The sequence below is a fragment of the Salmo salar genome, chromosome ssa18 (assembly GCF_905237065.1).
Source record: "Salmo salar chromosome ssa18, Ssal_v3.1, whole genome shotgun sequence".
NCBI lineage: Eukaryota > Metazoa > Chordata > Actinopteri > Salmoniformes > Salmonidae > Salmo > Salmo salar.
In genome coordinates this window covers 2005432-2020864 of record NC_059459.1, presented here as the reverse complement: position 1 = coordinate 2020864, position 15433 = coordinate 2005432, and the positions used below count along the sequence as shown (strand labels likewise).

At 42.3% G+C, this 15433-nt stretch overlaps 1 protein-coding gene across 1 annotated transcript in view; it reads left to right on the top strand.

Annotated features, from left to right (window-relative positions):
- cdh23 (cadherin-related 23) overlaps positions 1-15433 on the top strand; it is an 834383-nt gene that overhangs the window by 668099 nt on the left and 150851 nt on the right. The window contains exons 34-36 of the mRNA XM_045700638.1: positions 86-214; positions 14261-14389; positions 14942-15169. Coding sequence (XP_045556594.1) covers positions 86-214; positions 14261-14389; positions 14942-15169 — 486 coding nt within the window. The remainder of the gene's footprint in view (positions 1-85; positions 215-14260; positions 14390-14941; positions 15170-15433) is intronic.

Below are 15433 nucleotides of genomic sequence, written 5' to 3'. Positions count from 1 at the left end.
AAGAACTTGGAAATAATCAACTACAAAACAATCCAGAGAGAGAGATCCTAGTTTAACTATTTTCTGCTCTTTGTCTCTCTCTCAGGTGAACTTCAGTCTGGTGGCAGGAAACATGCAGGATGTGTTTGAGATCCGGACAGTGAACCACACCAATGGAGAGATCTATGTCAACTCCCCTCTGGACCGAGAGTCTGTTGACCGCTACCTGCTCAAGGTTAGACACCTGGGTCACATCCATTTTATTTATTTATTTATTTGATTTGAACCTTTATTTAACGAGGCAAGTCAGTTAGAACAAATTCTTATTTACAATGACAGCCTACCAAAAGGCCTCCTGCGGGTACGAGGATAAAATATATATACCGTAAATTCCGGACTATAAGCCGCAACTTTTTTCCCAGTCTTTGAACCTCGCAGCTTAAACATATGGATTTTTCCCGCTTTCAATTTTTTTCTCTCCAAAAAAACACATTCTGTGACGTGCTCAGTTTTTTGGCGGCGTGAAGCTTTCATTAGACCAATGAAATTGCCGAACGGGTTAAGGTCAAACAACTTTTTTGTTTACTGTTTAGATTAAATCGAGCTCTCTCAAACTTCCCATCATTCTGATTACGGTAGTCATTTTATCACCCTCATCATGGCAAAGACACGGAGAAATGGATATGATGCAGCTTTCAAGTTGAAGGCGATTGATCTGGCTGTTGGAAAAGGAAATAGAGCTGCTGCATGCATGGGAGCTTGGTCTTAATGAGTCGATGATAAGACGTTGGAAACAGCAGCGTGAGAAACTGTCAAACTAAAGCTTACTGCTAATTTTACATTTTTTGTTACAAGCCGTGTTTTGTTAAAGCCTATTTATTTTTGTTACAAGCCGTGTTTCGTTAAAGCCTGTGTAAAGTTAATTTGTTTCAATGTACCGGTAGGCACCAGCGGCTTATAGACATGTGCGGCTTATTTATGTTCAAAATAATATATATTTTTTAAATTCAGTGGGTGCGGCTTATATTCAGGTGCGCTTAATAGTCCGGAAATTACGGTATATACAGTTGAAGTCGGAAGTTTACATACACTTAGGTTGGAGTCATTAAAACTAGTTTTTCAACCACTCAACACATTTCTTGTTAACAAACTATAATTTTGGCAAGTCGGTTTGGACATCTACTTTGTGCATGACACAAGTCATTTTTCCAACAATTGTTTACAGACAGATTATTTCACTCATAATTCACTGTATCACAATTCCAGTGGGTCAGAAGTTTACATACACTAAGTTGACTGTGCCTTTAAACAGCTTGGAAAATTCCAGAAAATGATGTCATGGCTTTAGAAGCTTCTGATAGTGTCACGAGATACTAGGAGTGGTGGTAGGAGTCAGGCACAGAGAGCAGAGGTAAGGTGTAATGTCCTTTATTCTTCCCGGCACAAAAACGGTTAACGCCAACACAAACGGGCGCATGAACAAACGACCAACCCAGAACAACGGGCACACAGTCCGGAGAAAGAATACAAGGCGAATAGCCAGCACATCCAAAAAACACAACGACAGCAAAATAATCCCGCACAAACCTGGGCGGGCTAAGCAGGCTTAAATAAACACACAATAGGGAACAGGTGCAACCAATAAGACATTACAAACAGAAAAGGGATCAGTGGTAGCTAGTAGGCCGGCGTCGACGACCGAGCAGGCAGGGGAGCCACCTTCGGTGGGATTTGTGACAGATAGGCTAATTGACATCATTTGAGGTGTACCTGTGGATGTATTTACATTTACATCATTTAGCAGACGCTCTTATCCAGAGCAACTTACAGTAGTGAATGCATACATTTCATACATTTTTTTTTTCTGTGCTGGCCCCCTGTGGGAATCAAACCCACAACCCTGGCGTTGCAAACACCATGCTCTACCAACTGAGCTACAGGGAAGGCGGCTTAAACAATTACGCCTTCCCTGTTATTTCAAGGCCTACCTTCAAATCATGGGAAAAAAATCAGCCAAGACCTCAGAAAGAAAATTGTAGACCTCCACAAGTCTGGTTCATCCTTGGTAGCAATTTCCAAACGCCTGAAGGTACCACGTTCATCTATACAAACAATAGTACGCACGTATAAACACAATAGATCAAAAAGTGCAAATCAATCCCAGAACAACAGCAAAGGGCCTTGTGAAGATGGTGGAGGAAAGGTAGTCCCACTGTAGCTCAGTTGGTAGAGCATGGCGCTTGCAACGCCAGGGTTGTGGGTTCGATTCCCACGTATTTAAACAAGTAATAGAATGTATGCACTCTACTGTAAGTCGCTCTGGATAAGAGCGTCTGCTAAATGACTAAAATGTAAAGGTGAAAGAGTATCTATATCCACAGTATAACGTGTCCTATATTGACATAACCTGAAAGGCAGCTCAGCAAGGAAGAAGCCACTGCTCCAAAACCGCCATAAAAAAGCCAGACTATGGTTTGAAACTGCACATGGTGCCAAAGATCATACTTTTTAGAGAAATGTCCTCTGGTCTGATGAAGCAAAAATGGAACTGTTTGGGCATAATGACCATTGTTATGTTTGGATGAAAATGGGTGAGGCTTGCAAGCCGAAGAACACCATCCCAACCGTGAAGCACGGAGGTGGCAGCATCATGTTGTGGGGGTCATGTTGTGCTGCCTTAGGGACTGGTGCACGTCACAAAATAGATGGCATCATAAGGATGGATGCAACATCTCAAAACATCAGTCAGGAAGTTAAAGCTTGGTCGCAAATGGGTCTTCCAAATGTACAATGACTCCAAGCGTACTTCCAAAGTTGTGAAAAATGGCTTAAGGACAACAAAGTCAAGGTATTGGAGTGGCCATCACAAAGCCCTGACCTCAATCCCATTGAAGACTTGTGGGAAGAACTGAAAAATAGTGTGCGAGCAAGGAGACCTACAAACCTGACTCAGTTACACCAGCTCTGTCCGGAGGAATGGGCCAAAATTCACCCAACTTACTTTGGGAAGCTTGTGGAAGGCTACCTGAAACGTTTGACCCAAGTTAAACATTTTAAAGGCAATGCTACCAAATACTAATTGAGTGTATGTAAACTTCTGACCCATTGGGAATGTGATGAAAGAAATAAAAGCTGAAAAAATCATTCTCTCTACTATCATTTTTACATTTCACATTCTTAAAATAAAGTGGTGATCCTAACTGACCTAAGACAGGGAATTTTTACTAGGATTAAATGTCAGGAATTGTGAAAAACTGAGCTGAAATGTATTTGGCTAAGGTGTATGTAAACTTCCAACTTCAACTGTAAATATTGGACAAAACACACATCATGACGAGAGACAACACAACACTACATAAAGAGAGACCTAAGACAACAACATAGCAAGGCAGCAACACATGACAACACAGCATGGTTCAAACACAGCATGACAACAACATGGTTGCAACACAACATGGTAGAAGCACAAAACATGCTACAAACATTATTGGGCGCAGACAACAGCACAAAGGGCAAGAAGGTAGAGACAACAATACATCACACAAAGCAGCCACAACTGTCAGTAAGAGTTTCCTTGATTGAGTCTTTGAACGAAGAGATTGAGATACAACTGTCCAGTTTGAGTGTTTGTTGCAGCTCGTTCCAGTCGCTAGCTGCAGCGAACTGAAAAGAGGAGCGACCCAGGGATGTGTGTGCTTTGGGGACATTTAACAAAATGTAACTGGCAGAACTGGTGTTGTATGTGGAGGATGAGGGCTGCAGTAGATATCTCAGATAGGGGGAGTGAGGCCTAAGAAGGTTTAATAAATAAGCATCAACCAGTGGGTCTTGCGACGGGTATACAGAGATGACCAGTTTACAGAGGAGTATAGAGTGCAGTGATGTGTCCTATACGGAGCATTGGTGACAAATCTGATGGGCGAATGGTAAAGAACATCTAGCCGCTTGAGAGCACGCTTACCTGCCGATCTATAAATTATGTCTCCATAATCTAGCATGGGTAGGATGATCATCTGTGTTCAGAACAAGGTTAAGGGTAGAGAAAGCTTGTTTGACACTAAGAAAGCTTTGTGGTAGATCATCTGCATATAAATGGATTTCGAGACCTTCCTACTGCCTGAGCTATGTTGTTGATGTAAATTGAGAAGAGCATTGGGCTTAGGATTGAGCTTTGGGGTACTCCCTTGGTGACAGGCAGTGGTTGAGACCGCAGATTTTCAGACTTTATACACTGAACTCTTTGAGAGAGGTAGTCAGCAAACCAGGCCAAAGACCCCTCAGAGACACCAATACTCCGTAGCCAGCCCACAAGATTGGAATGGTCTACCGTATCAAAAGCCTTGGCCAAGTCAATAAAAATAGCAGCACTACATTGCTTAGAATCAAGGGCAATGGTGACATCATTGAGGACCTTTAAGGTTGCAGTAACACATCCATAACCTGAGCGGAAACCAGATTACATACCAGAGAGAATACTGTAGACATCAAAAAAGCCAGTCAGTTGATTATTGATACGTTTTCCCAACACTTTTGATAAACATGGCAAAATAGAATTAAGGCACACTGAAGCAAAACAGTGCTTCAGATCATCCCTTCATGTTAGTCTGTTTTCTTCCATTTTGTGCCTAATAAACGCTTCTCTGGCCTCAATGTGACACTGGCACATGTTCAGGCTTCTCAGTCAGGAACCATAAGAAAATTATTTGTACTCAAGCTACATAGGAAGGAAATTAAATATTATTGTAGAGCACAAACATATGACGAGTTTATTTCCAAAACGCTATATCCACCAATTTTTCACATTTGTGTTTTTTCATCAGACATTATTGCTTTGTGTGAGTAAAATATGAATGTTCTCAGATTTTTTTTATTCATAGATTTTAGGTGTGTAAGAAAATGTGTTTTTTTGCAAAACTCTATATATCCATTGTTAGGCTGGAATGTAATGTTTGTATACTGTATATTTGACAGTGATATGTGGTTGTCTCACCTAGCTATCCAAAGATGAATGCACTTACTTTAAGTCTCTCTGGATAAGAGCATCTATGAAATGACGAAAATGTCAAATCTAAATGTTTTACATACAGATAACATATTACTGTATTACATTTTGTTATATAATTTGTTTTTATATTGATGTCACAAATGTATCATTTGTAGAGTTCTTTATCATTTTTTTTGTTATATGTTACATTTGACTCTTTCATAATTTCTTACCAACATTTCTGACAGTGGATATACAGTGCATAGGGAAAGTATTCAGACCCCTTGACTTTTTCCACATTTTGTTACATTACAGCCTTATTAATTTTCTTTTTTTAAAGTCTCTCATCAATCTACACACAATACCCCATAATGGCAAAGCGAAAACAGCTATTTTGAAATGTTTGCAAATGTATGAAAAAACGAAAACAGAAACACGTTATTAACATAAGTATTTAGACCCTTTGCTATGAGACTTAAAATTGAGCTCAGGAGCATCATGTTTCCATTGATCATCCTTTAGATGTTTCTACAGCTTGATTGGAGTCCACCTGTAGTAAATTAAATTGATTGGACATGATTTGGAAAGGCACACACCTGTCTATATAAGGTCCGAGCTGGCCGCCCGGCCAAACTGAGCAATTGGGGGAGAAAGACCTTGGTTAGGGAGGTGACCATGAACCCAAGAGTTCCTCTGTGGAGTTGGAAGGACCTTCCAGAAGGACAACCATCTCTGCAATACTCCACCAATCAGGACTTTAGGGTAGAGTGGCCAGACGGAAGCCACTCCTCAGTTAAAGGCACATGACAGCCCGCTTGGAGTTTGCCAAAAGGTACCTAAAAGACTATGAGAAACAAGATACTCTGGTCTGATGAAACCAAGATTTAACTCTTTGGCCTGAATGCCAAGCTTCATGGCTGGAGGAAACGTGGCACCATCCCCACGGTGAAGCATGGTGGTGAAGCATGGTGGTGGCAGCATCATGCTGTGGGGATGTTTTTCAGCGGCAGGGACTGGGAGACTAGTCAGGATCGAGGGAAAAATGAACGGAGCAAAGGCCAGAGAGATCCTTGATGAAAACCTGCTCCAGAGCACTCAGGACCTCAGACTGGGGCGAAGGTTCACCTTCCAACAGGACAATGATCCTAAGCACACAGCCAAGACAATGCAGGAGTGGCTTCGGGACAAGTCTCTGAATGTCCTTAAGTGGCCCAGCATGAGTCCGGATCTGAAACCGATTCAACATCTCTGGATAGACTTGAAAATAGGTGTGAAGCGACGCTTCCCATCCAACCTGACAGAGCTTGAGAGGATCTGCAGAGAAGAATAGGAGAAACTCCCCAAATACAGGTGTGCCAAGCTTCTAGCATCATACCCAAGAAGACTTGAGGCTGTAATCACTGCCAATGGTGCTTCAACAAAATACTGAGTAAAGGGTCTGAATACTTATGTAAATTGAATTGAACAGACATATTTTAGTTTTTATAAATTTGATAAAATGTCTAAAAACATGTTTTTGCTTTGTCATTATGGGGTATTGTGTGTATTGTGGGTATTATTACGTAACAAAATGTGGAAAAACTCAATACTTTTCGAATGCACTGTATAGCGTTATGGAATTAAGTATTCTCATTTTAAAATGTATGTTTTGCGGGTGGGTGTGTCCTTATGTGCGTACACATCAAATAACATTTTATTTGTCACATGCGCCAAATAGAACTGGTGTAGACGTTACCGTGAAATGCTTGTTTACGGACCCTTCCCAACGATGCAGAGTATAAAAATAATAATGCAAATTATATAGTAACAAGAATAATAAAATAAAATACACAAGAATGGCGCTACAGACAGGGAGTACCAGTACCAGTTCAATGTGTAGGTATGAGGTATTTGCAGTAGATACTGTATGTACATCACGGGAGGTTGGTGGCACCTGAATTGGGGAGGACAGGCTTGTGGTAATGGCTGTAGCGGAATGGGTGGAATGGTATCAAATACATCAAACACATGGTTTCCATGTGTTTGATGCCATTTAATTTGCTCCACTGATGTACATGAAGGCAGGGTAAAGTGACTATGCATGAGGATAGATAATAATAAGAGTAAAATAAATAAAAGAGTAACAGCAGCAAAGGACTGTAAAAGTGTGTGCGTGTGTGTAATGTGTGTGTATGTGTGTGTTGTGTCAGTATGCGTGTGTGTGTGTGTTATGTGTGTGCAGATGTGCATATGAATGTGTGTTGATTTTGTATGGGAGTGTCAATGTAGTGTGTGTGAGTGTGTCTAGTCTAGTGAGTGCGCTTAGGGTCAATACAAGATAGAGTCAGTGCAGATAGTTTGGGTACCATTAATTGACTATTTAGCAGTCTGGCTATTTAGCAGTCTTACGACTTTTGGGTAGAAGCTGTCTCGGAGCCTGTTGGTCCGAGAGCCGATGCTTCGATTGCCGGACGGTAGCAGAGTGAACAGTCAATGGCTTGGGTGGCTGGAGTCTTTGGCAATTTTTAGGGACTTCCTCTGACACTGCCTGAAATAGAGATCCTGGATGGCGGTCCCTCTGTAGCGCTTTGCGGTCAAGGGCAGTGCATTTGCCATACCTAGCGGTGATGCAGCCAGTCAAGATGCTCTCGATGGTGCAGCTGTAGAACTTCTTGAGGATCTGAGGGCCCATACCAAATCTTTTCAGCCTCCTGAGGGAGAAGAGGCGCTGTCGTGCCCTCTTCATGACTGTGCAGGTGTGGACCATGTTAAGTCCTTAGTGCGGTGGACGCCAAGGAACTTGAAGCTCTATACCCGCTCCACAACAGCCCTGTCGATGTGGATAGGGGCGTGCTCTTTGTCTTACTGACATTGAGGTAGAGATTGTTGTCCTGGCACACTGCTAAGTCTCTGACCTCCTCCCTGTAGGCTGACTCATCGCCATTGGTGACCAGGCCTATCACTGTTGTGATGTCAGAATTCTTGAATATAGTGTTGGAGTCATGCGTCGGGGGCTGGCCCGTCAGGAAGTCCAGGATCCAGTTGCAGAGGGAGGGGTTCAGTCCCAGGGTCCCTAGCTTGGTGATGAGCTTGGAGGGGACTATGGTGTTGAAATCTGAGCTGTAGTCTTTGAACAGCATTCTCACATTAGTTATTTCCCCTCTTGTCAGGGTGGGAGAGGGCAGTGTGAAGTGCAATTGAGATTGCATCATCTGTGGATCTGTTGGGGCAGTATGCAAATTGGAATGTTTCTAGGGTGTCTGGGATGATGTGTCATGACTAGCCTTTCAAAACACTTCATAATTACAGATGTGAGTGCTACAGGGCAATAGTCATTTAGGCAGGTTACCTTTTGAGCTCTTGGGAAAAGGGACAATGGTGGTCAGTTTGAAACATGTCAGGATTAGAGACTGGGACAAGGAGAGATTTAAAATGTCTGTGAAGCCACTTGCAACCTGGTCTGCGCATGCTTTGAGAACGTGTCCTGGTATAGCATCTGCCTTGTAATTTTTAACCTTTTTTTTACACATTTTTGCCTAAAATGACATGCCCAAATCTAACTGCCTGTAGCTCAGGCCCTGAAACAAGAATATGCATTTATTTGATACCATTTGAAAGGAAACACTTTGAATTTTGTGGAATTGTGAAAGGAATGTAGGAGAATATAACACATTAGATCTGGTAAAAGATAATACAAAGATTTTTTTTTTTTTTGTATCATCATCTTTGAAATGCAAGAGCAATGTCCATAATGTATTATTCCAAACCCAGGCGCAATTTAGAGTTTGGCCACTAGATGGCAGCAGTGTATATGCAATGTTTTAGACTGATCCAATGAACCATTGCCTTGCTGTTCAACATTTTGTATCAAGACTGCCCAAATGTGCCTAATTTGTTTATTAATAACTTTTCAAGTTCAAAACTGTGAACTCTCCTCAAACAATATCATGGTATTCTTTCACTGTAATAGCTACTGTAAATTGGAGAGTGCAGTTAGATTAACAAGAATTTAGGCTTTCTGCCAATATCAGATATGTCTATGTCCTGGGAAATGTTGTTGTTACTTACAACCTCATGCTAATCGCATTAGCCTACGTTAGCTTAACCGTCCCTCAGGGGACCCACCAATCCTTAACCTCTTACATCTAGACGTTCCGCTAGCGGAACACCTGCTCCAATATCCAATGATAGGCGTGGCGCGAATTACAAATTCCTCAAAAATACAAAAACTTCAATTTTTCAAACATATGACTATTTCACAGCATTTTAAAGACAAGACTCTCCTTTATCTAACCACACACTCCGATTTCAAAAAGGCTTTACAGCGAAAACAAAACATTAGATTATGTCAGCAGAGTACCCAGCCAGAAATAATCAGACACCCATTTTTCAAGCTAGCATATAATGTCACAAAAACCCAGAAGACAGCTAAATGCAGCACTAACCTTTGATGATCTTCATCAGATGACACACCTAGGACATTATGTTATACAATACATGCATGTTTTGTTCAATCAAGTTCATATTTATATCAAAAAACAGCTTTTTACATTAGCATGTGACGTTCAGAACTAGCATACCCCCCGCAAACTTCCGGGGAATTTACTTACAATTTACTAAATTACTCACGATAAACGTTCACAAAAAGCATTACTATAACAAAAATGTTATTACCTTTGTTGTCTTCGTCAGAATGCACTCCCAGGACTGCTACTTCAATAACAAATGTTGGTTTGGTCCCAAATAATCCATCGTTATATCCGAATAGCGGCGTTTTGTTCGTGCGTTCCAGAAACTATCCGAAATGGTAAATCAGGGTCGCGCGCATGGCGCAATTCGTGACAAAAAAATTCAAAAGATTCCATTACCGTACTTCGAAGCATGTCAACCGCTGTTTAAAATCAATTTTTATGTAATTTATCTCGTAAAAAAGCGATAATATTCCGACCGGGAATCTCCTTTTCGGCAAACAGAGGAAAAATCACAAAGACGTGGGCGGCCAGTGCACGTGCCTAAGCCCACAGTCCCTTGATTGGCCACTTGACAAAGGCGATAATGTGTTTCAGCCTGGGGCTGGGATGACGACATTCTGTTTTTTCCGGGCTCTGAGAGCCTATGGAAGACGTAGGAAGTGTCACGTTAGAGCAGAGATCCTTTGTAATAGATAGAGATGGCAAAGAAGTTCAAGAAATGGTCAGACAGGCCACTTCCTGTAAAGGAATCTCTCAGGTTTTGACCTGCCATTTGAGTTCTGTTATACTCACAGACACCATTCAAACAGTTTTAGAAACTTTGGAGTGTTTTCTATCAAAAGCCAATAATTATATGCATATTCTAGTTACTGGGCAGGAGTAGTAACCAGATTAAATCGGGTACGTTTTTTATCCAGCCGTGAAAATACTGCCCCCTAGCCATAACAGGTTAAGTTAAACGTTTTGCTCATACAGGCCACGATGAGCGAGATCACACAGTTATCTGTAAAAACAGGGGATTTCACGCAAAGCAGTGTTATATTCCTCGAAGCAAACATAAAAGGCATTTAGCTAGTTTGCGATTTCTGCATCGCTGGGCAACTCATGGCTGGGTTTCCCTTTGTAATCCGTTATCGTCTGCAAGCCTTGCCACAAACGATGAATGTCGGAGGCGCTGTAATAGGATTCCACCTTCTTCCTATATTGTCCTTTTGCATGTTTGATGTCTCGTCAGTGGTCATAGCGGGCTTTCTTTTATGTGTCCATGTCCCTGGCTCGTTCATTGTAAGCGGTAGCTCTAGCCTTTAGCCCAGCATGGATATTGCCTGTAATCCATGGTTTTTGGTTTTGATACGTTCTTAGTCACTGTGGGGACAACATCATCATGCACTTATTGATGAAGCCCATGACTGTAAACTCGTCAATGCTATCGGATGAATCCCAGAACATATTCCAGTCTGTACTAGCAAAACAGTCTTGTAGCCTCGCATCTGCTTCATCCGGCCACTTCCGTAGTGAGCGCATCACTGGTAATTCCTGTTTGAGCTTTTCGATGTAAACAGGATGCAGGAAAATGGAGTCATGGTCAGATTTGCCGAAGGGAGGACGCAGTAGGGCCTTGTATGAATTTCTGTGGGTAGAAAAAATGTGGTCTAGAGTTTTAGCGCCCCTAGTGTCACAGGAGACATGTTGGTTGAAGTGAGGTAGGATGGTTTTAAGTCTCCCCCGTTAAAGTCATCACCCACCAGAAATGCTGCCTCTTGGTGAGCGGTTTCTTGTTTATTTATGGCCCCATACAGTTTGTTGGCTGCCAGAGTGATGTTGGCTTCTGGAGGGATGTGGACAGCAGTGATAATTACAGATGAGAACTATTTTGGTAGATAAGAGGGTCTGCAGCTTACAATGAGGTATTCTACAGTACAATCAGGTGACAAAAGCTAGAGATTTCCTTTACACTTGAAGCAGCACACCAGTTGTTATTTATGAAAAAACACACTCCACCTCCTTTCGACTTTCCAGAAGCTGCCATCCGATCCTGCCGCTGCATGGATCCACCGAGTACTGTGTGCATAGCCACGTTTCAGTAAGACATATAAAATTTCAGCTTTTCAAGTGTCTCTGATAGGAGACTCTCGAACGAAGCTCATCCATTTTATTGTTGAGTGACTGGACATTTGCCAATAGAACGGAGGTGAGCCCCGTTCGGTTTTCTCTTCGCCTCAATTTCACCAGGACTCCACCTTATCTCCTGCGTCTATGCCTTCAGTGTTTTGGTAGCCCATGGAACAAAGGAATAGGGTCTGGTATGAACAGTGGAACAGCTGAGTCGGAGTTGAAGTTGTATTTGAAGTCTAAATCGAGGTTAGTAACTGTCGAATCTGATGTCCAGAAGTGCTTAGTGCTGTGAACTTTCTGTACAAAAAATTTAAAGATAAATATGATAAAAGTCACTATATAGCAAAGTTCGGTTGGAACTCGTAAGATATCGGGCTTCTCCTTCAGAGAAGAATACCGCAGTGTACTGTATACCCATATGTATGCCCACCTACTTACGCACGTATGTGTGTGAGTAATGGAACGCGTGTGCACGTACACTATATGTGACTCACCTCCTGGATTTGGTCTTATGTGGCAAAATTTGAAATTGTGTTTTTTACATTGGATAAAACTACAGACTCAAGGCAACAAAATGGTATATCATACAATGCATTTTGAGGAACAATGGGAAAGTAATGTTGCTTTGAAAGTTGATAAACTTGTAAACTCACTTTTGAGAAAATGGCCTTAGAATATTTTGGCATCTAGTGATGTCTACATCCATTCAGCATCGTTCACACCCTCTTAAGCTTTAGCACCACCCATCTCGTTTCGGTCTCGGAGCATTCAGAGCGCACACTTGACGCTCTGGCTGATGATTTGTTTACCTCTGGATAACATGACAACAGCCTAACCAGCTCTGCTGGCAACAATTTATTACGCTTTTTTGTGAGCGTTTACTGACACCGGCCATATTCAATGGGTGTTGTACACTTTAGCATAAGACATGTAGCTAGCTAGCTAGGTAAACAATAAACGAAGCTAGGTGAACAACGTATAAGATCACACATGTAACGTTAGCTAACGAGCCAGCCAGCTAGTTAAACAACAATGAACATTGTGCCAAATCATGTCATTACTACCCTGCATGAATCTGCTGGGAGCTAACCAACCAGGTTCAATGTTAGCTAGCTAAAATGTGGCTCTAATTAGCAAAGCAAACAGTTCTGGGATACGAATAACGTCATACACGTAACATTAGCTAGGGAGCCAGCCAGCTCACATTAGCTAGCTAGCTAACAGTACACTTTAGCTTGTAATGAAACCACTTTCTGTCAAAATTTGAAACATTTAATATCTGAAAAAGTAGCTAGCTAGACTACCTTACCATATACATCATCATGCATAATGGACACGTCTCCCTGTCACAGATGGCATGCCACGGTTGCCCTTAGTTTGAAGATCCGGAAACAGGTGTTTTCTCCATCTCTTTAACTATCATACTCTAATTCCACGGATTTCAAAACTCGATCCTCCAGAAAGTGGAGAGTAACACTTATGGAGCTCCACTAACTGATACATTTTTTTTTTTTAAAGCCACGTTCGACAGGATTACCAACACCGACTGGCCCACTCATTACCTCAGCCAATCATGGCTGTGGAAAGATTTCTGTCATTTTCTGTATTTAACCAACAAGGCTTGTAATTTAACAATTTTATTCGTATTTACAGAAGGCATACAAAAGTGTTATTAAGGCACATGAAAGTTCACATGTTCCAGAAGGCATTTCTGCCAAAAAAACATATTTAGAGAAAAAAAAAGACTCCCCTGTGAACTTGTGACAAAAGCCTAGTTTCCTGAAACGGGTCACATATATACAAAGGTATGTGGACACCCCTTCAAATTAGTGGATTTGGCTATTTCCGCCACACCCGTTGCTGACAGGTGTATAAAATCAAGCACACTGCCATGCAATCTCCATAGACAAACATTGGCAGTAGATTGGCCTTACTGAAGAGCTCAGTGACTTTCAACGTGGCACCGTCATAGGATGCCACCTTTCCAACAAGTTGTTTGTCAAATTGGGGAGAAAAAGGGGGGTTAAAAAATAATACAAAGAATAATAATAATAGATCTGCCCTGTTAGAGCTTCCCCGGTCAACAGTGAGTGCTGTTATTGTGAAATGGAAACGGAAATCATCTGTCCGTATTTGCAACACTCACTACTGAGTTCCAAACTGCCTCTGAAAGCAACGTCAGCACAATAACTGCTTGTTGGGAGCTTCTTGAAATGGTTTCCATTGCGGAGCAGCCACACACAAGCCTAACATCACTATACGTAATGCCAAGCGTCGGCTGGAGCTGTGTGAAGCTTGCCGCCGTTGGACTCTGGAGCAGTGGAAACACGTTCTCTGGAGTGATGAATCACGCTTCACCATCTGGCAGTCTGACGGACTAATCTGGGTTTGGCAGATACCAGGATAATGCTACCTGCATAGTGCCAACTGTAAAGTTTGGTGGAGGAGGAATAATGGTCTGGGGCTATTTTTCATGGTTCGGGCTGCGAGCCAGGCCTAATTGCCCAACATCAGTTCCCGACCTTACTAATGCTCTCGTGGCTGAATAGAAGCAAGTCCCCCCAGCATTGTTCCATCATCTAGTGGAAAGCTTTCCCAGAAGAGTGGAGGTTGTTATAGCAGCAAAGGGGGGACCAACTCCATATTAATGCCCATGATTTTGGAATGAGATGTTTGACGAGCAGGTGTCCACATACTTTTGGTCATGTAGTTTATGTGTGTGTTCTGACAGGTGCGTGCCATGGACAGCGGTGTGCCTCCCCACTACAGCGACCTCTCTCTCACTGTCAACATCCTGGACGTCAACGACAACACACCCATCATCGAGAGCCAGGGGGGCTACAATGTCAGCATCAGTGAAGTGAGTCACACACACACACATCAGTCAGCCTATACAATCATATGCACGCACACACAAACACACACGTCAGTCAATTACATACAGAATAATATACACACACCCAAACACACACACACACACACACATCTATCAATTAAACTTTTAAAGCGTCCTCTGTGTCGTAGATGCTTCCAAAAAAATAACATCTGAAAGGGATGTTTGTCTGTGTTTTAAAAAAGTAATGAACTCCATTTCGGTCTGAATTTAGTGAAACTACCACCAAACTACTGCAAAATGTAGTTAAATTACTAGTTGAATTACATATATTGGAACTACTCCCCAACACTGACCCAAAACCTTTCAAGCTTTCTGTCTCCTTACCCTGTCTCCCCATTTCATTCTGTGCTGCCTGGATACAAGTCCTCAAAAAATATGAATGGAGGGTGGAATTTCACTCTGCTTTAAAAACAACAACAAAAAACTATGAAATATATACAGTACACAGAAAATATAGTGTATTACGCACATGATGCTGAAAAAATTATTGTCCATCTATCTGTGTGTGTGTGTTAGAATGTGGGGGGCGGTACGTCCGTCCTGCGCGTGGTGGCCACCGACCATGACATCGGGACAAACGCCATGCTCTTCTACTACATCACCTCGGGTAACCAGGACCTCACCTTCCGTATGGACCGCATGACAGGTGAGATGACAACCCGACCGTGCCCACCCGACCGTGAGCGCCAGCAGGAGTACCGGCTGACCGTGATGGTGGAGGACGACGGCACGCCGCCACTATCGGTGAGTCAGAGAGGGTCAGAGGTTAGAGGTCGAGGGTGGGAGCGGGTGGGGGCTGACACACAGAGCTAAGGGAACAGGGATGATTTGAATTGGACAGGGTTTTGGTCACTGTGTTACCAGGGTCACTCACGTTTAGTAGGCAAATGTTGCAGAACATAATGAATAGAGCCGTCTACATGTCAGAGAGGCATGCTTGTTTTATCTGAACATTACACATCATTGTGCCTTGTTAAACACTCCCCTGGACAGTACCTGTGTAACTTG